General features: G+C 40.5%; 3 protein-coding genes across 11 annotated transcripts; all 3 read right to left on the bottom strand.

Annotated features, from left to right (window-relative positions):
- Nucleotides 1–547: 547 nt before the first annotated feature.
- Nucleotides 548–12,637, bottom strand: washc2c (WASH complex subunit 2C). Of its 8 annotated transcripts, none has more exons than XM_028989858.1 (31): nucleotides 12,499–12,637; nucleotides 12,047–12,196; nucleotides 11,799–11,963; nucleotides 11,631–11,699; nucleotides 10,836–11,009; nucleotides 10,591–10,684; nucleotides 10,368–10,429; nucleotides 10,197–10,235; nucleotides 10,003–10,098; nucleotides 9,819–9,906; nucleotides 9,606–9,665; nucleotides 9,272–9,393; nucleotides 9,057–9,126; nucleotides 8,552–8,737; nucleotides 8,293–8,447; nucleotides 8,087–8,197; nucleotides 7,618–7,713; nucleotides 7,435–7,539; nucleotides 7,187–7,282; nucleotides 6,660–6,835; nucleotides 6,466–6,577; nucleotides 6,154–6,384; nucleotides 5,871–6,065; nucleotides 5,425–5,562; nucleotides 4,935–5,033; nucleotides 4,716–4,799; nucleotides 4,261–4,317; nucleotides 3,743–3,961; nucleotides 1,968–2,540; nucleotides 1,264–1,438; nucleotides 548–1,165 (listed from the first exon to the last, which is right to left on the bottom strand). In XM_028989858.1, the coding sequence occupies exons 2-31, from the start codon at nucleotides 12,173–12,175 to the stop codon at nucleotides 1,017–1,019; spliced, it is 4,125 nt and encodes a 1,374-aa protein (XP_028845691.1). In that variant the 5' UTR covers nucleotides 12,176–12,196; nucleotides 12,499–12,637; the 3' UTR covers nucleotides 548–1,016. The 8 variants fall into 8 exon arrangements, with proteins under 8 accessions (XP_028845691.1, XP_028845693.1, XP_028845694.1 ...); XM_028989860.1 differs by having other exon boundaries at nucleotides 4,716–4,796; XM_028989861.1 differs by having other exon boundaries at nucleotides 8,552–8,734.
- Nucleotides 12,638–13,675: 1,038 nt separating this feature from the next.
- Nucleotides 13,676–21,852, bottom strand: alox5a (arachidonate 5-lipoxygenase a). The gene is made up of 14 exons (XM_028989488.1): nucleotides 21,291–21,852; nucleotides 20,918–21,116; nucleotides 20,760–20,841; nucleotides 20,422–20,544; nucleotides 19,913–20,019; nucleotides 19,252–19,424; nucleotides 19,024–19,170; nucleotides 17,774–17,977; nucleotides 17,610–17,696; nucleotides 17,324–17,502; nucleotides 16,792–16,913; nucleotides 16,469–16,569; nucleotides 16,045–16,215; nucleotides 13,676–15,916 (listed from the first exon to the last, which is right to left on the bottom strand). Exons 1-14 carry the CDS (start codon nucleotides 21,438–21,440, stop codon nucleotides 15,737–15,739), a joined length of 2,025 nt encoding a protein of 674 aa, XP_028845321.1. The 5' UTR covers nucleotides 21,441–21,852; the 3' UTR covers nucleotides 13,676–15,736.
- A 133-nt stretch (nucleotides 21,853–21,985) lies between these two features.
- On the bottom strand, nucleotides 21,986–27,510 carry slc25a16 (solute carrier family 25 member 16). 2 transcript variants are annotated; one of them, XM_028989490.1, is made up of 10 exons: nucleotides 27,263–27,510; nucleotides 26,681–26,899; nucleotides 26,175–26,267; nucleotides 25,883–26,016; nucleotides 25,727–25,790; nucleotides 25,432–25,553; nucleotides 25,280–25,346; nucleotides 24,738–24,900; nucleotides 23,984–24,052; nucleotides 21,986–23,538 (listed from the first exon to the last, which is right to left on the bottom strand). In XM_028989490.1, exons 2-10 carry the CDS (start codon nucleotides 26,730–26,732, stop codon nucleotides 23,382–23,384), a joined length of 921 nt encoding a protein of 306 aa, XP_028845323.1. In that variant the 5' UTR covers nucleotides 26,733–26,899; nucleotides 27,263–27,510; the 3' UTR covers nucleotides 21,986–23,381. The 2 variants fall into 2 exon arrangements, with proteins under 2 accessions (XP_028845323.1, XP_028845322.1); XM_028989489.1 differs by having other exon boundaries at nucleotides 26,758–26,899.
- Nucleotides 27,511–27,553: the final 43 nt, after the last annotated feature.

Genomic DNA, 27,553 nt, shown 5'->3' with positions numbered 1-27,553 from the left:
GTCTGATAAATGCCATGAATGTAATGGTCAGATTACAGAGAGGAGGTGCTCAGATAGTCTAGAGCAATGGAAAGTGTAAAGGAGAGATTTACATTTACATTTATAGCATTTATCAGACGCCCTTATCCAGAGCGACTTACAATCAGTGGTTACAGGGTCCCCCCCTGGAGCAACTTACAGAAGAAAGTGCAGTCAGGGTGGAATGGGTGGAGAAGAATGGCAGAGGTGATTTATGTTCAGTGGGTATCAAGAAGAGTGAAAGTGAAGCTTTAGTAGTGAGACCAGATATGTTTGTTTGGACGAAAAGAGTTGGAGGTGGCTGAACTTTTCAGTAGGAATGAATGAATTAGAGGAACAGTTAACGTTCGAGGCGAGATTGGCTGGTTTTACGTGTTCAGAGGCGAGACACTGAGCACATTGGCTGAGGATGCTGAGGATGGAGCTGCAAAGCAAGAGGCATAATTTGGCTATGGTTGTGGCTGCTGACATCTAACCACAACAGAACAGAATGATTACAGGCAAAACTAAGAGAGGAGGTACACATTGATTTAAAATTTTCAAAAATAATGTATTTTAGTTTTCCAAAATCCAGCTTGGTTTGAAAAACAAAGGACAGTGAGTTCAATACAGATCTTACCAGTCCTCTAACATGGCACAAACATAAACATGAAAGTGTCAATGCAAAAACAGCGACAGATCCATTTCCTTGTTTATATAAATGATAACTATCTACATTAGGCTAAGCCGCGCTTAAAGTGCTGTCATGAGTTAATTAGAGATGAAACATACTGTGGAATGGTTGTTAATCACATCACATTAATTCGTTAATTCAAGAGACAAGGCTTATACAATTTTACACTTTTCTTTTTTTCTTCTTCTTCTTATAGCATTTTTGAGAAGAGGTTATCCATGGAAATATAAATAATCTATAAACAGTGTTACAGTCTATTCAACCCTCTATGCCAGACAATATTGCAAATTAAGGCCACCTGAAATAATAATCATAAGCCAACTTTTCATTTGCCACCCAGAACATTGAGAGGATCGTCAAAAATACTGCGGCCCAGTTCCTCTGCTGAACTGGACTCTTGGGCAGGTTGCGTTTTCTTGGGTTTAGACAGGGGTTTTGCCACTGCTTTAGGAGCACCGGGTGAGAAGATGTCATCTAAAAAAATACAATAAAAATACAATACTGGTCAGTGAATTAATGTGTTAAATAATGTGCAATAATGTGTTTGGTGCGTCTATTCCTTCAGCACTCACCCATATCATCATCAAATATAGATTTGGTCTCAACTTTTTTCTTGGGTTTCTTCTCCTTTGGCTGTGCGGAAGGTGTTAAGTCGGCAAAAATGTCAACATTGTCATCAAACAGGCTGGCGTCTAATGGTTTTTCTTTGAGCTTTTTGGAAGTCTTAGGTGTTGTTTCAATTTCGTCCTGTGAAGCACAGAAATGCACATATTTTATATCCACTGGAACATTTTCAGGCAATTCTGAAAAGCAGGTGAGTGGAAACATCTTTGCTGTAGAATGTCTTTTACAAATGAAAACTACTGCCTTTTTTGCCATGTGACTGTGTGTTTCTTGGTTCCGGTGCCAAGCTCCAGTGAAGGGTTGCATCAGGAAGGCCAGCATTAAATGTTTGTCATGTCTATTGTGCAAACAATCGGACCGGCTGATCTGCTTAATTCCCAGTTTTGATAAAATTCAGTATTCAGGAAATTCAGGAAATTCAGGAAATCCAATTTCTCTCAAATATGACCTCATAAGGGAGCTCAAACATGCAGTAACATAAGAGTGTACAAAAGGGTGTGACAGATTTACTAATTAACTGTGAATACATTATAATAATGGCATAAAGCATAGTGGGAGCCTGAGTAAATATTAATATCATTCTGGAAACACTACTTACTGATGTCCAGCATCATTACTAGAGTTTCTGACAAAAATAAGACTTAAAGCATACCTTAAAAATGTTCTGTATTACAGCGCTGCTTCCTTTGTGAGCATCTTTACTAGTGGATATGGTACTCTTTCCATCTGAAAATATGTCGTCATCCTCAACGTCCTCCAGAAATGGTGCTGCACTGGCTTTCTTGGTAGCTTTCTGCTTTACTGTCTGGAAAATATTGTCTCCAGGGTCATCAAACAGAGACGGGGACACCTCTTTTTTGGGTGCACTTAAGGATGCCTCGTCGTGGGGTTTTGTTTTGGGTTTGGTGGACAGGGCTGGTTTAGAGGAGGAGGCAAAAAGGTCATCCGAGCCAAAAAGATCGCCACCAAAAGTAGTTGGAACAGGCGTCTTTTTGGGCCTGACCGTCTGCATGGAGTCCTTCTCAAGGGGAGTAGAGAGTGATGGCAGAGATGGATGAGTGAAAGCAACTGTGGATAGCGAAGTTGCTGTGACTGGGCTGGATTTGGCTGCACCAGCAGAGCTCTCAATCAGGCTCTCCCCTCTATGCTCTTCAGAATGCTGGGCAGCCAGGTGCCTCGCTGCTCTGGTCTGTGGTCGTCTGCGGACTGATCCTTTGGCTCTCCCCTGAGGTGGAGAAAAGGAAGAACCCAACGGAATGATAAAAATGTCCAAATAATACATGAATTGTGTCTTAATGTCTCAAATAACAGTGAGATAGGAGACAAGATGTGGCCTCAGCTTGTACAAGCAACAATTTGGAGTTTCAGCCTCATGAATTGTAGGGTGGTAGTATCCTAGTGGGTAACACACTCGCCTATGAACCAGAAGACCCAGGTTCAAATCCCACCTACTACCATTGTGTCCCTGAGCAAGACACTTAGTCCTAAATTGCTCCAGGGTGACTGTCCCTGTAACTATGTAAGTCGCACTGGATAAGGGGGTCTGATAAATGCAGTAAATGTATCCAGTCCAGCAAAGGTTTTTTTTTTTTTTACTTTTTCCTGTTTACTTTAAGCATTTCTGGTGATCATTCATGAATTACTTAGGATTGTCACAATCATAGCTATCCTGTTTGAATAAAATAAATAATAATTTAGGATGGCCTTCTTTTCTACTGCTGAAAGTCTATTTCCGGAATTTCCAGTAGGTGGCAGGGCAAAGAAAATTCACAAAATTCCCTGTAGCAAAATCTTCACAAAAACCTTGTAGAAAGAAACCTCATTATTTTATTTTTTGATCAATGACCTGAACAATGCATTTGGTAGTGAATTTGAGTTTTAGCAAGTTTATGACATTTCTAGAACAATACATTGAAGTGTTGATGTGGTGAGCTATAAGCACTGGTAGAATTTCATCTTTCGGCATTGCTGTTTTTCAATTATTTCAATTTTTCTAAATCTGTAAAAAAATTCTGTGTTTTTCTGTCAATATGGGGTGCTATGTGCACACTAATTTTAGCAAATGGCTGCAATATAAATTTAAGGCGGTCTGAATACTTTCCATACCCACTGTATGTGCAACAAAAGTATTAATCATTATCCTAGAAGACATCATTTTAAACAGTTTAAGAATAGCACTAAACCATTGGCATGGATAATTGTGATCCATTTATATTTACGGCATTTATCAGACGCCCTCATCCAGAGTGACTTACAATCAGTAGTTACAGGGACAGTCCCCTAGACCAACTTAGGGTTAAGTGTCTTGCTAAAGGACACAATGGTAGTAAGCGGGATTTGAACCTGGGCGAGTGTTTTACCCACTAGGCTACTACCACCCTGTGATCCCTGAGGTGACTTATATATACACAAGACTGTACAACCCACCTTGTTGGCACTCTGTAAAGTTGCGACCTGAGCAGGGGAGTCAAAATTCACTCCTTCCTGACTAGGCTGAGAGGAGGGGCAAGAGGGACTCGGCAGCAGACCAGAGACTGTGATGGTAGTGGTAGGGGAGGGAGCCAATCCAGGGACTGGACTTAGAGCTCCAGGGATCCGGGGCACGGCACCAGGGAGCAGGCTGACAGGGTTGATAACCAGGTTGGCCTGAAATGGAAATATTTTTTTGGAAATTCAAAAGTTTTCAGCACCAAAATAGTTCAGAAAAAGAGGCTGATATTCCTGCGATATCCAAGGGAAAAGAGCACAGGTAGAAAAGTTCCAGATGAATTGCAACAAGCTCACAGGAAGTGTGTTGATTAAAAAGATTAGACCAGAATGAAGCACTTTCAACAAGACAGTTCAAAAGGCAAGCAAGAAAAAAGGCCAGAAAGTATCAAGTAGTTACAACAAATGAAAATGAATTGAAAGCTGAATATATAAGAGGCAATTTGTTTAAAAATTACTTGAATTTTTCCAATCCAAGAAGAAGGCTCTTTAGATTTCACAGGGCTTGCAGACTTCTGTGCAATCAGATAATATGTAATATAAATTTTCCAGAAATGACAAAAGCTACCATCACCACCACATGTTGTAAAAAATGTAGAAACTGTATTTGATATTAAATCAATCCAAGAAACTAATGGCAGCACATAAACAAGGGCAAAAAAGCCATTTGTTAAATGAGTGCTGCCTAATTATGGAGCAAATGAGAACTGAAATTCTGTAAATCAGCTTTCAAATATCTGTGCTACAAACATCAATAACTTATAATCAATAATAAATCATCAAATTAGTTGACAAATATGACAAGGTAATATAATGGGACTATAATTATTTTGAAATCACAAACGTATGTTAAAACCTTTGTATATGTAAAAGTGTTGACTGTGCATTATAAAATAGCAGGATTACTACTCACCTCATTTTCTGATAAAGCAGCTGTGTTCACAGGATTGACAGATGATTCCTGTTTCCAAGGTACACTGGGCTTTTCTGGAACCTTCTAAACAGGAAAATGAAAAAAAAAAAAGTATGTGTGTATCCGGGGACTCTCTCTGCTGTTTTTATCCATAGTTATTTTACTCAAACCCCGCCCTCTGCTCCACACTACACTGAGAAGTGTAACAGGGACAATTACTGGTGCTATTTTCGGCTTGGCTGCAGTGAAGAGATCATCTTCATCGTCTTCACCAAAAAGAGAAGGGGGTGTTGGCTTCACCGATCTAGACAATTGTGCCTGAGAGAAACAAAGATATTTCAGTGTGCTGCAACACAAAAACAAAGGAATGCCGTCCAAAGGCATGCAAATTATGCGTATTGGTGTCTCTAAATTATACTTAAGTTAAGAGTGAGTGAGTAAGTGACATGACATCATTAATGTGATGTGCGAATGAGGAGCCCAGCTCTGATTACCCACTTAGATAATGGTGTATATATGTAAGATAGGACTGTATGTGTGATTTAGTGACAAAGAAACTGTTGTAGTCTTTAGGTTTTTCTTTTTTTCCCACTGTTTATTTAATTCATTAGAAATATTACTTGCACACATGCACACACATGCCTGTGCAAAACCTGGAAGCATGGTTGTGTGAAGTAAAAATACAATACAACATTCTATAGTTGCATACCTGGCTTACAGTAGATTTGGCGGCTGTAGCAAAGAGGTCAACGTCAGGATCATTGTCCATCTGCTGTTTCTGACTGAAGAGAAGCTCCTCATCCTGAAAAACTCCAGTGCTCTTGGTACGTGACCGTTGCTCCTCAGGCTGCCACACATTCAAAAGCACAAAAACACCACCACATAAACACATCTGTCAATTTCATGCTGATGTAAACTTATGTACAGATCATCTAACTGATATGGAACTGAAACGAAACCATGTAGGTTTCATTTATAACAAAAGTCTGAAAAGTCACTTAGTTCTGTAGTTGTGGGTTTGGAGATTTTTATAGTATGCAAAATGAGCATTTAACCCAGCTTAAAGATAAAGATTGTTCTTTCCCCCTCATAGCTACTCAATTTTAAATTCTTCCTGGCAATAGAAATGTGACCATTTCTAAATAACTTCCTTACCCCCAGTGTGTTTTTGGCAGGTTGGGTGATGGATGTGGCAACTGGAGAAGTCCCATTAATTTTACTGGGCTCTTCCTCCTCCTCATCATCAAACAGGCTTAGTGTTGGCTTCTTCGCTTTTGCAGCCATAGGGGGTGGGGCCTCTTTGCCCAAGAAGATGTCTTCGTCATGGTCGTCTTCAAGCGGGCTTTTAGTCTGGCATTAAATAAAAAGAAAACAATCATTTCAACCTTTTCAAGACCAGACTGGACATGGCCGCAACAAACGACGGCTCTGGCCTCACCTTCTGCATGTCTCGCTTTTCTTTAAGAACATCTATTCCTCCAAACAGACTGACTGCACCAGCAGGCTTCTTCTCAGTCTCGCCTCCCACCTGAGGAGAAGGCAGTGGCTCGGGCGACTGCTTAGCAGGTGGCATCGGCTTTGGTGGTTTCTGCAGTGCAGATGGTGGGGCCTTGTCCTCAGACTTACCGCCATCAAAACACAAAGGGCCCAAAGTCGCAGCAGCTGACACCTGGAACAAGTGCAGCTGCTTAGTAGCTCACAATAACCGTTTCATGGGTCTCAGCCTGCATGTTACAAATAACACATTTACCTTAGCATCACAGGGTGCACTAGAATCTGGCTTTTTAATGTCAAAAAGGGATCCTTTATCATCCTCCTCCTCATCTTCAAATAGCAGTGATACCCTCTGTGTCTTTTTCTGACTGCATGGGGAAAGATAAAAACTTTAGTCCTACCGGGATGGACACATTTATGAAGGAAAAGGGAGGAGTAAATTAGACACACCTTGACTCTTTTGTGGCTGCAAACAAATCATCATCGTTGTCACCACTGTCAAACAAACTGGTTTTCTGTGGAGTCTTGGTGCTGGGCAAACTGGAGGGGGCGCTGACACTAGGCTTCATTCCTCCAGTCTTACTTTCAGGCTTACCTGGATTTTGTTTGGGGCTCATCCAATGATCCTGACACCAAGAGCATACAAATGAATCAAATACTGGTCTAATCGATGCTTTCCACAAAAGGCAAAAACATTCAAAAAGCCTGTACAGCTTTCAATATTCTAAATATTATATAATACAGCTCTATATACATTATACATTAAAACATATACATTATACAATATACATTGTGGCATTTGAATTAGGCAAAATGGCATTTATATTAGAGGTTGAACAATGAAACTTTTTATTACCAGTTAAAAAAACAGTGTTTAATGCAACATAAAATAAATATATAGTTGACTCTGATTTGTTGTTATTAAAAATAATGTCTACTGGGCTCTGCCAGTAGAAACAAAAGGCATTTTGCCACACCTCATCATCACTAAAGAGGGCACCGGGAGTTGGCTTTTTCACCGGCTTTGCAGCAGACTGGCCTGCTTTGGATTTTGGTGCAGAGGAAAAAAGATCCTGCAAGGCAAAGAGGATGGATGGATATGTGGATGTTTGATCAATCATAATGCTAATGCTGTTATTATAACCTCTAATCTATTCATTCATAAAATGCAACACAAAGATATCAGATTCATATGTCACTAATGCAAAACAAGCCTAACGGTCACCTCTTCATCTTCATCATCATCAAATAGGGAAACAGGGGCCTTGTCAGCTTTAATTTGGGTTGTGGCCTCAGGTTGTGTCTTGCTTTTAGTAATGGCAGGAAATACCTTAAAGAACAATACAAAACAAAACAATTAATATCTGAAATATGATTCTGCTTAATATTAAACACACCAATGACCCACCTGTGAATCCTCATCATCAGAGAAGAGTCCCCAGCTCTGAGGCTTCTTCTCTTCTGCTCTGGAAGCTGGATGTTTAATGTCGGTAGGAGGCGCACTCTGGGTAACAACAGGAAAATCCATTAAAATGGATTTTATTTAGTTTGAACTGTGAAAGAATCATGAATGCCTGACTATTACACCCCTGACATTATACAACACTGATAAGTTTGATCCCCAACTAGGATAACTAGTGATGGACACTGCTGAACAAGCTCTTACTATTTATGAAGGCACCTCAAGTGAAGCTGAGGGAACCACTAAATTAAGTGATTTCACATGGACCGCATAAGGCTTTAATCCTCCAGAAAGATAAGGAAAATTTGTGGCGATAGCATATGGGCAGAATAAAATGGGGAAACAAGAAACAAAAAAAAAAAAAAAACGCTGGATTTTTGGCATTTTAAAAAACTTCTAAAACTTTTTAAAAGACCTCTTCTGATTTCACAGACTCTTCGCTTGTGGACGGTTGCCTTTTCTTTAACGCTTCCACCAGCACACTCTTAGTCCCAGGCCCAAACATGGAAACAGCCCCAGCAGGCCTCTGACAAAAGAAGCATGACACAGAAGTGGTTTATACATCCCAGTCATGTACCCGGGCCAGCAAAACTCATGCAGTCCACTGGGGAAGCAGCCAACCTTTTTCCCCACAGAGTGCTTTTCATCTTCTTCCACCGCCTCTTTTTTGTTCTGCTGTGGAGCTGCATGCCTGGAGCTCTTGCTGAAAATGTCCCCCTCTTCATCATCCTCATCAGCCTCAAAAAGGTCTACTGTTTGCTTTGACTTTTTCTGACCTGCAGGCAAAAAAAACCCCCAAAAAAACATTGAATTTCTTTTCCCCCACACATTTAAACATGCATGCATGCATTTGTGCACATGCATGCAAGAAACCACTCACCAGGGTGGGAGTTGTTTTTAACAGTCATCCCACTGAACATATAGTCATCTTCAGTGTCATCATCAAAGAGACCTCCCCCCACCATGACTGGTTTCTGGACTGCAGATGGCTTATGTCTCACTGAGTTCCCATGGTCTTTATCATTTGGAGATTCAGAATTGTCTGGTGAACCAAAAAGGCCACCTTCTGAATGAAGAAATTAAGAAATATATAAGAATTATGGCTGTTAAAAATCCATGAATCAATAAGTGGATAAATAAAGATGCACACGTTGGTAAGAGCTAGCTATTCAGGTAAGTACAGGATGTGTGTATAACTGTAAAAGCAGAAAAAATATTATACTATGTACACAATAAAATATCGACAAATCCATATGGGAGCACATCAGGATGCTGCACTTTTGTTGAATCACATTGAGCTATACTCAGGCCAAGCAGGAAAGAAATATATATGTGTGTGTGTGTGTGTGTGTGTGTGTGTGTGTGTGTGTGTGTGTGTGTCTCACCTGATGTTTGTGGTGAAGGGCGCTTTGCTTGGTCTGGAACCTCTCTGGGCGCATCAGAAAACAGGTCACCCTGTCAATTATTATAAGTATTATTCATAACATTGCTGTAACAGGGTAAAATGTGATTTAAACACAAAAAAGATGAACTGCACATGAACTGTTAGGTTGATCTGTAGGGGCATGTGCTACTAGAGCAGATAGCAGAAACAGCACACCTCATCATCAAACAAGTCCCTGCCGCCACTAAAGAGGCCGCCACGTCCACCAAATGCTTCATAGTCGTCGTCATCCTCCATTTTGGGTGGTTTGAACAGTTCGTTATCATCCTCCTCATCATCTGGTAACAAAATAGAAAATGTTTTCATCAAATCTACATTTAGCCATTTTTTTCCAAACCACTTTATTACAAGCATATATTACAAATTATATTATACCTATGTAATAACAGCTTATTCAGAATCAAATGCACAAATGGTGGCAGATGGTCGAGGAGTCTCATTTAGTCTGGTACTAAATGAAACTACTAGCTACAATGTGGCACAGCCCTACCTTTTGATGGTAGGTCCTTGCTTCTTTTATTATTCTTGACTGCGGTAGATGGGGTGGATGCTGATGCAAACCACCAAAGACAGCAAGGCATGCAAATGAGATGAAACCAAATGATAAGCTGTTTACTTCACGAGCAATACACTTTGAGATGACACAAATGAGACACGGCAGAGGTGAATGCAAGTGCTGTCTTGCAATGAAATCGTGAATCACCTTTACGTTCTGCATCAGACTTTCTTGGGGTTTCTCCTTTTATTCTGGCCTCCAATTGCTCCGCAAAGGATGCTGGGCCTGCTGAGTTCTAGCAGTGAGTTCAGAGGAGATCTGCATTAATCTTTCTTTCGAAATTTCACAACAGTCATTAAACACACCTCAATCTGGCTGTGGACTAACATACCTTTCGGTCATTCTCATCTTTGCCAGATTCTCCAAATATGTCTAAATCATCATCTTCATCATCATCATCATCCTCGCAACTCGACACAGATGACTTCTGTGATGCAAGTAAGCGAAATAATAAACTTATAACAAACAGTTTTTCCCCCAAAAGTCTTGTGAGTGTTACACTTGACATGGTGGCTGTTGACTTACCTTATTAAAGCTGCCCTGGCCCTCATCCTCATCTGACTGCTGTCGACACAAATCACAGCACTATTACACTTCTTCGTTGTTATTTCCTAAAGCTTATGTATATAAAACCTTGAGAGCATTAAACATGTTGATCACAGAAGAAAAGGTAGTGCATACGGTAAAGGGACTTACATCTCTACACTTGTCTTCTTCACTCTCAATAACACTATCACGGTCACTGTCAATGGACATTTCTGTTGGAAAAAATTCCAATGAATGTCGGCATCACCGTGGTCCAGAAATGTTGCAAACAGAACAGTTTGAAATACATTTGATTCAAAATACAAAAATGCACAATATATCCCACAACACAGAGCCATTAACAAAGTGCATTTTTGCCAGGACTATCTGGTACCTTCACTTGAGAGATCTCCCAGCCCAACATCATCTTGTTCCATGAAGAGTTGGGAACCAATCAGGTATGGCAGTGGTCTGTCCACATACAAATCCTGCAGGAAAATACAAAAAAAGGTCATGGCAGCATGTCTACTGCTTTTATAATAGGGTGATAGTTTGCTGATTGTCTGCACTCTTAAGAAAACTTCAAAATGCCCTGATGTTCTGAAAGCCTTTACAACGGCATTGTCTTGGTTTTTCTACCTTGGGCTCCAGAATTGGCTCAACTCGATCAGTTGCCTCCTCATCTTCGGAGTCAGAGTTGCCTGCTTTGATGTCCAACTGTTCAAAAGCAGAGTCCAAAACTCCCAGGCCATAGTTGACTGCCTCTTGAACCTTTGGTATGAGCTCAGCCTCTTTTTGTTCACGAGTTTTTTCCTTTTAAAACAAATAAAAAACTAATGAATTTCACAACCTAGACAACCTCAATTGGAACATCATTACCGCTTTGCTTGCTAAAATGGGGTAAATGAGCATTTTAACTTCTCATGAAGACTGAAAAAGGCCAACATTCCTCCTCCCATCCTCATAGTGACCATCCGCAGAGAGCATTCCCAGATCTAAAGTCCCTGCAGCACACCTGGCAGTAACACTGGAGGATGTCTTCCATGAACATCAGCAGGGACCCCTCCCACCACTCACATGCACTTCCCTCCTTTTACAAACCATTCATAAAAGGTGCTACAAACACAAGATACCTGCTTATTTGACACTGTTCATATTGTCTGCTGGTGCACTTAATCTGTTGACCAATCGCTGCTCATCATTTGCATCATACACACACACACACACACACATTTATATATGTATGTATGTGTGTGTGTGTGTGTGTATATATATATGTATTTATCTATAAATATAAATTAAGTCACATTTTAAATGACTAACGTTTATGCTGACTTCATCTTATGAACAGCTCAAACAAGAACAATCATGTGTAATGTTAGGTGTTGCTAAGTTAATACATTAATAAGAAACAGTGTACTGTAGGTACTGTACCTGCTCAGGTGGTCGGTCAAGAGCTTCAGATTTTGCTGCAGGTTCTTCAATCTCTTCATCATACACTCTCTATTAATGTGTAGAATAAAAACAAGTTTTTTTCTTTCCTCCATTTCGTAACCCCCATCCATGTGTAACCTCGTAAAAAAGGAGAAGGACAAGCCATACATTTTCAATGAACTGTGTGTTGGAAAGCATGAGGAAATCGTTGAAGACTGTGTGCAGGCAGCTGTCCGTCACTTTTGTGTCACGGATCAGACCGTCCAACTGCTTTTCAATCTCGTGTGTTTTTGACAGCATCCTCTGAGAGAAGTCTTGAAGGAACAGGAAGAGCTACAAAGAGCAAAAGTGAAATGTTCATCCATCCGCCCGTGTACTTTTACAAACACTCTTATTTATTTCTGTAGAGTTAATACCCCGGAGTCCGCTGCCAGGGACCAACTGGCACTGTTTCTGCGCATCTCCTCCAGGGACCAGGCTCTCTCCCAGATGTGCTGCTCCTCTCCATTGTGGTTATTAGGGCCGTTCTCCATGCCGCCAGACATCGCATCTGCCGCGCCTGATTACTTCAATTAGAGAAAAGATGCAAAGATGCTGCTGATCACAGAGGAACCTCCTATTCAGCTGACGTTGCTCGCAAGCATGTTAACCGCTTCCTTTTGGAGGAAAAGAGAACAAATGCGCATGCAACCTAAAGGAAACGGACTAGTTTCACTTCATTATTTGACCTTTATTCGGTCTGGACTCGACTGATTACTGAATTCCGGAGAAGCTGTCAAAGAGCTAGCTACGCCTGTTTTAGCTCGCAACCTGGGCCGTGCATTTAATCACGTAAAAGCAAGCAGAGTCCACGGCATTGCTCACACACCTTATGAATTAAAGCGCGGCCTGTGTTTCCTTACGACAACGCCTCCCTTAATCGGCATGAAATAAAACGTGAGGGTTTGTCGCATGCCTGTTTGCTCTCTGCCGACTAGCTTCTATTCGGCCATGTTCGTTTCTGCAGCAGTCAGCTGACTGCGGTCACCTGACGGTCGCGTGAAGGCTCCGCCCATCCCGATGTGTTGCCAGGTTCGCTTTCTGTTTTTTTCCGGTGTGAAGTGCTGTGGGTTGATCTGCACTATTCTCCACGTTCCACCAAATTAAAGCACATTTCATTCTGTCCTTGATATATGCGGAGACGACCTATACTAGAAAGTTTGATCAAGTTTGAAGGTGAAAACTGAATGCTGTTTTTTGCAATAATTCTAATCTGAGTTGTAGAATAATAATGCCCTTTGTTCATAGGCCATGGTAGTTTGCTCAACCTTTGAGCAAAACCACGTGCATTTTTATTACAAAGTAATTTGAATTACCTCTGCCTAGAGTGACTTTGCTTTTTCAAGTGTAATTTAATTTGATAACTTACTTTCAGAGTATCTGAACTATAGCTGAAAATAGCTGAAATGATTCGATGGTTACACAATAGGGTTTATCTGTTATCACTGCAGGCTTGGAACAAGGAGATCTGGTTATAATGTTAGCTGGAACCCTGGTTATAGAGTAGACCATTGGCAGAAAAGCCGGTTTGTCAAAGTGTCGACGTCTGAGTCAACAGCTGAACCCTGCCTTGTGCAGAACCGAACCGCGCTGCCCTCCATCAATCTGGGCCAGCGGGTGGATTGTTTTTCACTGCGGTGAAGGAGTTCCCAGAGGTGTTTAGCACTTGTTGGCCCCTTTGCCTTCACTCTGCGGTCCAGGTCTCCACTTTTTGTTAAGTACATAACTCCACATGTGTTCATTCATAGTTTTTATGCCTTCAGTGAGAATCTACCCAATAAAGAAAACCCATTGAATGAGAAGGTGTGTCCAAACCTTTGGCCTGTACTGTATATACACGGATGCACACACTAAAACACACACTTGTAGTATATACATACATACACATATATAAAATAAAATAAAAAAAACCCACACTTGTAGTAGTTTGACTCTGTGTCAGTTTTATATATATAAAAGATTAGAGCTCCAAGACTACTTTCATCACTAGAGCAAGTTACACAAGACAGAGAAAGAGACATTTTTATTGTATCAACCAAATGTGTTTTCAAGCCTTAGACACAGGAAGCTGTGAACACATCAAGTTCATTGCTCCAGACACAATGACTCCCTGTGTGTTCTTGCTGGGGTGGGTTGAGGCACAACATTTTGAAACACAGAATAATAGTACACTTAAGAAATGTTAGCAAAAATATGCATCTATGTGTTTGTGTATATATAGATTGTATATTTTTCACTATGCAGGGACTCAACCAAAGTTATAAAGTGCCTTTATCTGAGAAAATCCATAAATATCCAATAAATCGAAAATGCTATTAATTTGAAACATGCTTTATCACACATAGGGAACTTCATTGTAATAGCCGGTATATTAACAAAAACTGGTATATTAAAATCTATATATTAAAATGAAACTCTATGGAACAGGCAAAGCACTTCAATGCAATGAATATGTTGCATGAATGTACATTTCCCACAGATACTCCATGTGCATAAACATGAGCAAAGTACTGCCCCCACACACTGCTCCCCAGGTACCTTTCATGGCTGCCCACTAGGCACAAATTGTTGTGTTTCACAATGACAACCACTCCACTTGCATTATGAGTTAAAACTTAAAAAGTTAATGTGCAGCAAATGAGGACACTTATTATTGCAAAGTGTCATCTGACCCTTTTTAATTAACCGAATGCGAACACTTCAGCTAGTTTAATGACTGAACAAAGGTCACACATTGAGGGGGCTTTCTTTCTTTTGCTCTACGTGGGAGTGACTCGGCATCTTAGTGTCACTCATAAGTGTCTAATCATATATATGAGCTTGTTAAGAGTATGTTAGAGCTCAGGGTTCACAGACATATTCTAAACAAGCTCATATATATGATTAGACACTTATGAGTGACACTAAGGTAACCCCCCTGTGAACCCTGAGCTGCTTTGGTTTAACATTGATGGGAAAATTGACTCATCTGATTTACTGACTCATTTTACTGGTGAATTTGTGTTTTTGAGTCATCATGAATAAGCAGCACTGCATTTCCCATGCGACATAACATATTTTCATCTGGCTCTAAATAAAGTTAAGAAGCGCAATTCTTTCCACATTTGCAGCTTAAACAAACACATCATTGAATGTGTACAGTGATCAGCCACAACATTAAAACCACCTGCATAATATTGAGACAGTGCAGCCAAGAAGGCTCTGACATGCTGAGACCTTTTCTTATTTTAGTTTGTCCAATAAAGTTGTGATCTGCAAACTTGGATCACAAGACCTGCTGTGATGGAAATGCTCTGAACAAGTCATCTAGTACCACAATTTGGTCCATGTCTAAGACACTCAGATTTTTACTCTTGTTTCCAACACATCCTACCTAATATGGCCACACTTGATGGATACCATTGTTCACCTCTGAATGGATTTAACGTTGTGGCTGAATTTTAAATATCTTTGATGCAGAATCTTATCAGTATCTTTAATGTCTAATCACATCTAGTTCAGTCAGTTGGCAGATGATTATCTCGTGACTGTGAAATGGCTATAATTCTACTTCATCTCATCACTGTCTGACAGTAAGAACATGGCATTTTCAACAGTTCTTTACAGGGGCAACACAATTTTTTGGCATATGACCAAGGCTATGCTTCTAAAATGAATTAGTTCTTAGTCTGCAAATACATATTCTACATCATATTATTCACACAAAACAAATAAAGAACTTAAAAGAACTGAAAAGAAAAGAACGGAAATTAGATAATTATTTAATAATTGGAACCGCAACCTTCTGATTAAAAAAAAAAAAAAAAAAAATGGATGGTTTACGGGTCCGCTTCCTTACCAGCTCACTTTAAACAGCAAAAAGTACAAAAAAAGTAATGAAGCAGATCCTTTTTACATTAACATCTCTCTGAAGCAATGTTACATTACACACACACACACACGCACTATACTTCAAATAATAAGAGCTGCAAACAACAATAATAACCAGCCAATAACCCAACAATAGCACACACAAATAATATCAGTCAATAAGATGTAATACTCAGATGCAGTGCTCCTTCAGTCTTTTAGACAGCCACACTGTTTGGGATCCTGTCTGGCGACAGGTAGTAGTAGGGCAGCTTCTTCCCCTCATTTCTTGCTTTTATTTCTCTGGACAGTTCTGAAAGTTTCTTGCGGAACGTCTCCATGGCCATCTTCACTGGTTTTTCGGTGAAGTGCTCGTCAGGGTACATACCTAAAAAGAGCTGTGAGAAAACATCAAGAATTGCAGAGTTTTCATTCATTTATCCATCCATCTGATTATTTTTTTTTCACATTATATTCTCTCCTAATAAGCCTATTACTGTTTAGTGGCTATTTGCTATGCCTTTACCTCGTTCTCCTGGAACTGACTCAGGGCCCAGACGGCTCCCAGGTGCCAGCAAGAGCGTCCGCGGTCGGGGAGACTGTCCACAATGTACTTTATATCCACCTGGCCCTTCTTGGTGGGAGGCGGCTTTCGCATGGTGGATGGTGAATTTGGGATCCAGGAACACCAGTCATACTACATTAAATGCATATAGTATTACATTAAATGCATATTAACATCATTATCTGTGTGAAGTAAATGCAGCACCGAATTATGTGTAATTGACATACAAACGATTACAAATGATTATTATTTTTTTTTTGCTACCTCAAGGGAGTAAGTGGTATGGTTCCCCAGTTGAACTGTACACACATGCACACCAGGAAATGTTTCTTAGAACAGATCAGACAAAGCTCCAGGGGGTAAAGCATAAGCAGTCACTCCTTACCTGGCCAAAGTTTACTGCAGCATGCTGTGCAGAGGTGGTGAAGATCACAATTGTCAGGTACTCTGTCAATTCCTCCCGAGTCTTCAGAGATTTTGGAAACTCTGCAGGCGATGGGAAATCACATCATTACTAACCTCCAGATATTTAAAACGTGAATCATAGGTTGTGGTAATCAGAATGGGGGAAACCAGATGTTATCACGGAGAAGTGCAAAATAGGAAGTCAGAAAAAAGTGAATGCAGAACACCAGCTTAGACATTTCTTCACATAAAGCTTGCAAAAAAACGAATGTTTCTTAATAAAAAATTTTTTTTAAAGCCCACCGCAGTAGTCGAGGTCTTGCATTCCAAAGCTGCAGACATCTTTAACGAACGCTTGGATCTCCACATCTTTCTGCAAAGTCTCATCACTGTCATAGTATATGCCGACCACATCTTTCACAAAACTGTAGCAAGATAAAACGTTTGCCTTTGTAAGAAAAAAAAATTAATTTTCATTTCTGTGATCTCAGGCACCATACAGAAAATCTAGTATGGATTACATCTAGTTTTATCAAAGCATTCAAAGAATTCGAGAGCATTCAAGTGCGTCACATGAGAAAAAAATGGTTTCACATAACACCATATATGAAGCAGGTGCATATTTCTTTGGAAGACTGGTGTGTACTGAGGAATGATCTTGTAACAATATATCAAAAGTACATAGAATTTTTCTTTTTACAGTTTCTCTCTGCTGGCTTTTCTTTTTGATTAGTCAAGTTTGTATGTACTATCTGCGTCAGTAAATATTGGACTGAAAGCCTTAGAAAAAGGTAATGGCACGTCCTTAAACAAATTAATCTGTTGAATTCCCCACCTCTTGACAAGCTCCCAGACTTTGTTTCCATCATCCCTGTAGTAGTAGTAGGGCAGGTCCTCCTGGCTTTCCAACCCTCTGGATTTTATAGACTCTGGGAAGATGAGGGATTTATATGTGAATTTCTTCATGGCTTTCTGCACCAGCTGAACATGGCCACCACCGCCCGTTCCGTTCGCCTGTGCAATTCAGGAACATTGTTTCAAACAAAAACCAAAAAGTCAGCCCCCACACACTAGACATGGTAACTTCTCAGGTGGAAGCACTGCTGCAGTTGGGAACAAACCTTGTCAAAAAGTCCACATTCACAGATCAGCTGCTCTCGGGCCTTGGTGTTGATAGCTATTGTGAAGCGGATGTGTGGAAGGATCAACTGAAACAGAAAGGATTCCCAGTTAACTGCAGCCATATGACAGGAGACTGCAAATGGACAGGTGGAGACAGCTCAACCTTATATACTGGGTGGACGGCGGGGAGCTGACGGAACATGGCGATCCCAAAGACCTCGGAGATCAGGTGAGTGCGCAGCAGGTGAGTGACAGTCTGGTGCACGTGGAAATCGGCAGAGCGCACCCACATCTTTGCGAGCAGCCAGTCATACTTGTCGTCGCTTGGAAGAAAAATGGGGTTATCCTCTCCCGGGGTTTGATGCAGCTGTCAGTAGAATTATGTTATTGTCAATGCGATTTCTGTTACACACGACTGCTTCATGATCATCCAACAGAGACTTAAAATGCATTTAGGTCTATAAAGCAATATTTCCCAAACTGTTGTAAGTGTATTCAGGCCAAAGGAAGCCAGCAAGATACAGTGGGTATGGAAAGGATTAAGACCACCTTAAACTATTTCACTCTTTGTTATATTGCAGCCATTTGTGTATATTCCCTCATGAATATACACACAGCACCCCATAATACAGTTAAAGAAGAACCCAAAGATCACTGTGGCGTAAGCGCCAGAGATGCAGTCGGGAGATGGGAGAAAGTTGTAGAACATCAACCATCAATGCAGCCCTCCACCAGTCAGGGCTTTATGTCAGAGTGGCCTCTTAAAAAAAATGCCTGAAGGGCTCAAAGATGGTGAGAAATAAGATTCTCTGGTCTGATGAGACCATGATAGACGTTTTTGGCCTTAGTTCTAAGCGGTGTGTGTGGAGAAAACCTGGTTATCCAATACCATGTCAACAGTGAAGCATGGTGGTGGCAGCATCACGACTGGTTGCAATTGAGGGAAAGATGAATGTGGCCAAGTACAGGGATATCCTTTACTAAAGCCTTCTTTAGTGTTCAGGACCTCAGATTGGGCCGAAGGTTTGTTTACCTTCCAACAAGACAATGACCCTAAGCACACAGCTAAAACCTGCCAGAACTGGAGAGGATCTGCCAGGAGGAATGGCAGAGGATCCCCATATTCAGGTGTGAAAGACTTGTTACATCCTTCCCAAAAAGACTGCATTAGATCAAAAGGGTGCTTCTACTAAACACTGAGCAAAGGGTCTGAATGCTTGGGACATTGTGATATATGTATTTTTTTTATGTCAGCAGTTCTGTGCTGTGTGTACATTAATGAGGAAACAATTAACTTAAATAATTTTTGCAAATGGCTGCAATCTTTCAAAGAGTGAAAAATCAAACGGGATCTGAATACTTTCCGTACCCACTCAGGCTCAGACATGTAAGCTACATCAGCAATAAAAATACCTGAACGGCCAAAGGCATAATTTTGTTCTGGGTGTTCTTGTACAACAGACAAACAGGAGCAGCCAAATACTGCATGGTGCATGGATCTGTGGCGTTTGGGGACACGTCTTCCATGATGTCATAATCTGCTATGTAAATGTTGCCAGCCTGCAAAAAGGAAACATTTTCTGATTTCATCTGTTTGTGTTGACTTGGTTTTGGGAATAGGGAGGACCTCTCAGGCCTTACTTTGACCTCCTCCTCCAAGGTCAGCTCCCTTTCCAAGCAATCCTGGACCATGTCGCTAGTAACTGGGAGCTTATCTGGTATTTTTGTACATTTCTGCATCGTAACTGGATTGCAGCCATTCAGGAACTGGTATCCAAACATGAAGTCCTCCTTCCAGTGCTCCATTACATATTCTGTAATATTCACAAAATCCACAATTAACTGCAAAAGTCCAATTTTTTTCAATTTCGTCTACTTCATTTTTTGTTTCTTATATAACAAAGACATCAGAGTTTGGCATTAACTAAAGTACATTATGCCAAATCAAAAATGTGTTACGTGTTTTTATCAACACGTTATGTGTCTATGCAAACGCCATCAATAATATATTTCCCTCTGACAGCAATGCAAATACACATCCAAATACTCCGACATGCATTGTTTTTTCAAGCTAAGGGTAGCCTGACCTACTAGCATCCTGAATATGCAAAACAGAAAAAGGCCTACTGTTATGAGAATAACAGTCATGGAAAATACAATTCAATTATAAAGACGTATTTACAATTTAATTAACCCCTAAATATGTCTCAGTCAAGTGCACCCAACCTTCATCAGGCAAATGACTGATGCCTCCCACTGTGCCTCCCAGGTCCAGAAATGACAGAATTAATAGAATTCGCACCTGAAATTGTGTTCTTGATCCTGACAAATATTCGTTCAAAATCTCCAAAGTCACCCCAGGAAGACTGGAACATGTGCATGAACTGGTTCACATACAGGTTCTCAATCCTGCAAGAACGTGCACAAAATTTCAAACTTTTGCAGTATTCTGGAAGCCAATTAAGATACCTATCCTGTAAGTATTGTGCTCTTATGCTTTGGTCACAAATATTTCTTTCACAGTTTACATAGCATACATCATGCACAGTCAATGCAAATGCACTGATCATTCTATTTATACATCAGTCGTGTTATTTCGCTTCCTGCTCGTGGCGCTACTGATTATCTTACTGAGAGATCGTTTGAAACTCTTGAGCAATGTCTGCAGCCAGGATGTCTGTAATTCGACATTTCTGTGTGGGGACTATACATTGCATCTGGGGAAGTTGCACAATACTTGAGTGCATGACAGATTTTTTGAACATATCCAATGCAGGATCACAAACTCAAAACAAAGCATGAAATACTTACGCCTTGCTGTAGTTGAGCACGAAGTCGACTCCTTTCTCACTGTCGAACTGGATGTCCCGAGGCAGCTCTTTGTGGGCATTTGCGTCAATGCTCATAGGGAACCCTGGATGCCACTCTTTCCATCTTTAGAATAATGAAACACCATTCCCAAGATTAACAACCAATTTTTGTTTCTGGTTCTTTATTTGACACCTAATAATGTTTCTACATACAGTGTAATATGTGGTCAGAACTTTTTTTCCCCACTTTTTATTGGTTTTGGGGGTGGGCGTTGGTCCTTTACTTGAACCAGCTTTTTGCCATACCATGGAAGTTACATTCTCAGATCATATTTTTACCTATAGATCTTTTGCCTTGTCTCCAGCTCTTTTCGTCTGTGCTGTTTCCCCAAACTTGTTTTTTCATTCTGTGGCAAACGTGCTAAACACACCATGTGTGATGAATTGCAAAAAGTGTTAAAGACAATATATTTTTGAACAGATAAATATTGGCCTACCTTTTCCATCTCGAAGGGCCACTTCCTTGTCATCCACCAGCCAGCGAAAACATGGGAATTCGACGTAGTCTCCTGCAGGCGTCTTCACTGTTATATACCTACAGTACCAGTCGTCTTGCACCCAGTATTTTTTCTTCTCAATTTTCACCAGTTCAATTTCACCAAGGCTTTCCCCAACATTTACATCATATGAATCCACCTACACTCAGGAACAGGTTCAAATTACATTCATTACAGTTCTGAATGCAAAGTTTCAAGAATCTAGACACAACAGTTCTGTCTTCCCCTCTTCTCACTATGCAAAAATGTGTTGCCCTTGAGGGGTACAAGAACAGACAGCAGAGAAGTTCCATTTTGTTTTTATTTTGCTTACCGCCCCTCTTTCAAAGTCATTGTAGAGAGGTTTATCCAGGAGGGTCTTGTCACTGCAGCCCTCAGTCCCCACCAGAGTGATGTAGATATAGTCATCTGTCCCAGCAAACCACTGGTTGCCAGTGGCCACTGTTACAGTATATGAAGGCATTGCTAAGATGAAGGTTGAATATAGAATTAAATTATAATAAAAATAAAAAGTTTCCTCAAGCTACTTTCTGGACCTCCCAGACCCTGTTAAGGCTGGCTAAAAATATTTCCCCTTTTCTGATCTTCCCTGTCTCTCGTGAAAGCAACATGCTCCGCCCCTTAAGTAAAGAGGTGTGAAACCAAGAAAGCTTTCTACAGATCTACTATCTGATTGTGTCTCTCATGCTGTTGATTTGAAAGCATTATTCAGTCTTCTAAGTTATATAAGCCAAGATAAAATATAACATTAATACAATTAATTATAGACATAAATGTCCTTTGCACCCTTACAGAAAAACAGTAAGACCACTGTAAATGTATTTACCAGTCAAATAAGTCATGACCTCATACAATTGTATTTAGCAAAATCCCAGGGAAATAGATGCAAATATAAGACTGAAATAAAGTTTTCATATGCTGAATCGGGGATGTGTGAAACTATTCAGTTGTGCACCCATGTGTATATATTTCTCTCAGATGACATTTAAAATAATGAACAAACTGCAATAGATGGAAGGCATTTTAAAATGTCACATTTCAATTATCTTACTGTACATTCTGAATAAACATACTGAATATACCTTTTCTTTGCAGCTTTTCATTTGATTGCATACAGACTGAGCAAAAAAAAAAAAAAAAAAGTGGTGAAGGCATATTCAGTAGTTTTCAGTCACGCATTGAAATAATTCAGCATTTTAACAGTCAACATTTATACAGTTCATAGCCCAGACAGAGAAAGCAACCTTTTAAACATTCTACTGATTTACCAATTGCACAGGCACACTCTATTTATATATTTGTTTTAGTGGCAATATGCACATATTTAATAAATGAAGGAAGGAATAGATGAAAAAGTAAAACAAAGACTTTATCTTTAAATTATATGCAAAACCATGCATATAGTAAGAGTTTATGGAAATCCTTTTGGCTATGAGTATATTAAAATACATGTACACTTCCTGTATATGCTGTCAGGATGTAAATACATGCATGCAACAAGTTACAGGGCTGTGTGTTAATAAATAAACCAAAATGAGGGGTAGGGGAAAAAAAAAAAAATTACAGACAAGGCATGACAAATAATTCCACACTGCCACCATGTGGTCAGAGAATATGAGATTTCTCTTAGAACTGAACCAGTTTCACTTTACAAACATTCAAAATACGAACAGGTTTCAATAGCTAAGAAACAAAATTACAGTAATTACAGCAACTTTATATGTATTATACATGAACCACAAATGTCTCACAGCAAATGTTAGAAATAAAAAAAATGTAAACATTCAGTAAACAGAACACAGGGCTACGAGCCTGCAAATCTGAATTAACAGAACTGTCTCCTTTTCAGATAAATAATTTTATGGTTTTGTTCGACTTAATAGATTATGGCTTGGAAATAACAAAAACTACATAGCCCATGAGCAGAGAGCATTGGACCCAAAATCTGCACCAGTTACCTACTGAAACCCCCACCATTAACATTTTAATTTTTCTAAATTACACAGAAAAATAGTCTACGGTAAGACTTTAATTAGGCCTAAATTAAGTCTAAATCAAGTCAACATGCAGGCATGTTGATGCAGACAGCATTTTTGATGGAGTTAGGAGAGAACATTTTGTTTAACCAGAAGCTTTCTAACGGACCTGTGCAAATCCCAAGTTGCCATGGTGTTTTAGGTGATTGTTCCTAATAGCGTATAACCCTGAGCCACACATAAAAAGGGCAGGGAGCTATTGTGCACAGTAACTATGGTGATAGTTGCCTGGGAGTTATCCAAAGCCACAGGTTCAGCCACACTGTGGTATCATGCCCCCTTTAAAAGTTGCCAGAATTGGTTACAGAAACGGCAGCACACCAATTTGTTTTTGCTTCGCAACAAGAGCGCCAAGGGCCAACATGGCTCTAGTTGAGGTGGAGGACCTGCTTCATGAATTCGTATGTGGTGAAGGCCATTGCTTGAGAGGGGACACAGCGGATGTAGTTGAGTGAAAGGCCACGATACAGTCCACTCCTGAGGCCGTACTGACTGTACACATGCTTCAGGGTCTTTGTTAGTGTACTGTGGAGATGGGAAAAAAGTTGTTAAAGTCAGGAAGTGATGGAGAAGTGAGTGCTTCCTAGTGTGCAGAAACAGAGACAAAAACAGGAAGTGTAACATGTGGATGATTATTCTCAAACCCAATGGCTGCTTTTCTGCTCTGACAGACCTTGTTATTCAAGTGGAAATGGGAGAAGTGGAGGGGAAAAGCAACAGTTCCCCAACTTCATAAGAGGGCCAAAACCAAACAAAGCTAGAATTTGGTACATGCCGCCTGCCAGATCTCTCAGACACAAAGTCACGTATTTTGTTTAGATGCTATTCAGCATAAGCTTTCCATCTGAAATGGTGGATTTCGGTACAGAGTAATTCACATAGAAACTGGATAAGAGCTCCTAAATAGCACAGGCACACTGAGATGACAAATTATACATTTGAAAACAGAGAGAAAACACACAAGACTTACAGACACTTGTCAGAGTCTGGAAGCACAGAACCCAGTTGCATCCTTCGTCGAGCCACATCCAGAGGATATCTGTAAAGAAAGACAAAAACACACATTAGTAATAATAACAGGCTGACATGGTGGAGCTTCATCTGGGTCAAACAAAGTTTTTCTGCCTCTCACATCACCCTGAGGACTGAGGCACTGAACATGTAGAGAGACGATTTCATCAAAATGCAGACTCACTGACTCAAATTCTAGATCACTGTTGCACATTAGGACCACATCAAATCCCAGACCCTCTCACAACATTAACATTTCTACCTTTCGCTCATATTCCTCTGAAGCTACAAGTTTATCCAAAAGCTTTTGAAGAATCTCACACCAAACACTGTGTTAAACGACAACATGGACAATCATCTTTCATGATTAATACATTAACTATATTTCTTTCATTTGTAAGTCTAACATTCATCATGTCTTTATGTATTTACATGTCTTATGTGTATAAAAATTCTATATACATAGGTACAAACCAAAGTGCGTATTATCTATGGAACTATTTGCATTCAAAAGAGTTTGGAACATTAACTAGCATAAAGTGAAATCTTATATACAGAACTGGGCATAAATACAAAACATACAGTTTTAAACTGTATCTGGTATGTGCTTTTATTATTGCCCTTGCCTGTTTCCTGGATTTATGTTTCTGATTTGAAATAAAATAACACAATCTTTTTAAATGTATGTCAGTAAAAAAAATCCCCCAACTCACGATATAGTTTGAGCGATAGCCCCAGCGATGCCGCCACACAGCAAATTCACATGGGTTTTCAACACAAGGACGTCGGGGTTGTCCAGCGAGGGTCGACCCAGCAGCTCTGGAGCATGGGCAAGCCCCAAACTCTTCAACGTTCCAAAGGTGAAAAAGGAGAACCCTACATGTCAAAAACAACAACAACATTTATTTGTTATATAGCCCATAATCACATACAGTATGTTTCAATGGGCCTACGGTTGATACCCCCCCACACACACTTGACCCTTCTGCACACAAGGAAAATCTCTAGGAGAGAGGGAAAAGAAAGGAAGAAACCTTGGGAAGGAGTGATACAGAGTGGGACTCCTTTCCAGGGTAGAGTGAGCCTACAATTGGTGTCAGTGCAGGGTTGGAAATTTGTAGAAACAGTAACATTACCATTCAGAAAATTGAAAAAACATTCAGTGCCCGAAAAGGTAAAAGAAAAAAAGAAAAACTACTTGTCAAATAATCAGAACATTACTACAGATTCTAAACCAAGCAGAACCAACTCTCACCTGCGTAAGGAGCCATGCCTATAAGCGTGGGTATAAGTCCACGATAAAACCCAGGGATCCCGCCTTCCTTCAAACACAAAGGATACAACAATACTCAGATAAACCTGCAGTGACTCATTTCAGCAGTCAGTCCGGGTGTTTTATACGCATACCTTTAGATAGATCGTAACAAAAGCATTCCCAATGCCAGTGTAGCGATGGTCGCCGGTCACTTGGAAAGCAAGACGAGCTCGGACAACATCAAGTGGGTACGTGCAAATAACTGCGGTCATTCCTGCACAAAAAGAAAGACGTTGGTACAGTTACACAACGTGGTGCAGGTATGAATGGGCATTTAAAAAACATATCAAAACACAAACAAATGGGATCCACTGACTGGCAAAAATATAATTCACAACTCCCCTTACCCCCACCAAAAAAAAAAAGAGAAAGAAAGCGCACACACACCTGCCATAGATCCAGCCATAAGCCGATGAACGTGCCCAGTTATCCCCACCTGTTTACTGAGAAACTGAAATGGAAAAGTCAGGGTATGTTAGCCGAATTAATATCACAACATTGCTTCAGACGGTAATATTTCAGAAACTTTGTAAAAATATGTACCTTTTTGTAGTTGTCAAACGCCATAAACTGAATAGCTCCATATGGAAATATTCTAACCATCATGGCTCCATTACCTTTGTAAAGGCCAAGAAAGCCTTCTTTTTTAGGCACAGCCTTGAGGGTGGCAAACACACCTGAGAATAAAAATTTTATGCTTCATATTTTTAAGCAACATATACTTCCTATTCTATTATAATAATTTATATTAATCAATCTCATACTAGCGGTCAAATAGAGACATACGATGAGAATCTGTTTTCATAACTATTTTCTAAGACATAGATCGACTCACCCAGATGCTTGTAATGGGGATTATGAGCTTGTAATAAAATCTTCACCCTGTCCAAAGGTGCAATAGTTGTCTTGGCACAACATCCTGCAACCCCTGGAGAACAAACAAACGTATGAACACAATTTCCCCACAGTCAAAAGTACTATGATCAATGACATAAATTATGAAAGAGCTGTTCACTTTAGTGAGTCTCTGTTCAAAAGGTCTTGTGCAATTCTTCACAAAATGGACTTTCACTGCAAACAGAGGGTTTGCAGCAACGTCTGAGCCAAAACCAGCAGACGCCCTGATCCAGAGTGATTAAAAATCAGTACATTTACAGCATTTATCAGACGCCCTTATCCAGATCAACTTACAAATCAGTAGTTACAGGGACAGTCCCCCCCTGGAGCAACTTAGGGTTAAGTGTCTTGCTCAGGGACACAATGGTAATAAGTGGGATTTGAACCTGGGCCTTCTGGTTCATAGGCGAGTGTGTTACCCAGTAGGCTAAATTGGGTACGAACCTGTCACTTCTTCTGGTATATTACCTCCTGGACTATTCCCACCCCATGTCATCAACACACATTCTAGCTGTCTGTACCTCCTGCTACGAACGAGCGGAGCCAAAAGTATTCCCTCTGTGAAGGACTTGGGATGCGCGGCTGCGCTGCTGAGGACACGGAGGTTTCTGTAGCCATGACTCTTGTCATCGGGAGTCAAGCAGCATCTCTGCGCACGAGTGTCTAGATCAGAAAGAAAATGCATTCGCACAAATGGACGTGCGTCTCAAATCACACTGATTTCAGTGGTGACGTGCAGTAAGTAACGCAGTAACAGACACGCCTCTAACCGCGACGTACGTCATAAATAGAGAGTAGATAGTCAATGAAATGCATGCACGGAATGAAAAAGTTTTTAACTACGTCATACTACTCAGTTTTTAACCTCGAGGTATTGACATTTTCTATGGGCTGGGTAAAGTAATGTCATTTTTACCTCTGTCTTAACCACAGATAAAACTCTTTAATATGCTTAACTAAAGGTCTTCTAGGTCATGACAAAGCTCTTTTAAATACATGAGATACGAGCAGCATTGGCCATCTTACCGTCTGCAAGGTCAACTCGGCACCGCGACTCGCGGCTAGCCGGCTAGCACGTCACAGGACGGCTCTACTTCCTGTCCACGGCACACAAATAGACGCGGCGAGCAGGGCGCGGAAAACGACGCGCCCCCTCCAAACATTCTGCCGAGGCAGAACGCGCAGATCACGAAAGCCCCACCGGTCCGCGGACGCGGCGCTTACACACGACCAATCACGACACGTGCGCGTCCTGCGTCCTTCATCTGTCACGACGTGCCCGACTGACGTCAGCAGCCGCCGTCGCGGGCTTCTGAC

Source organism: Denticeps clupeoides, chromosome 8 (genome assembly GCF_900700375.1).
Source record: "Denticeps clupeoides chromosome 8, fDenClu1.1, whole genome shotgun sequence".
NCBI lineage: Eukaryota > Metazoa > Chordata > Actinopteri > Clupeiformes > Denticipitidae > Denticeps > Denticeps clupeoides.
Note: the sequence above shows the minus strand (reverse complement) of the source record. Positions and strands in the feature narration are given on the sequence as shown.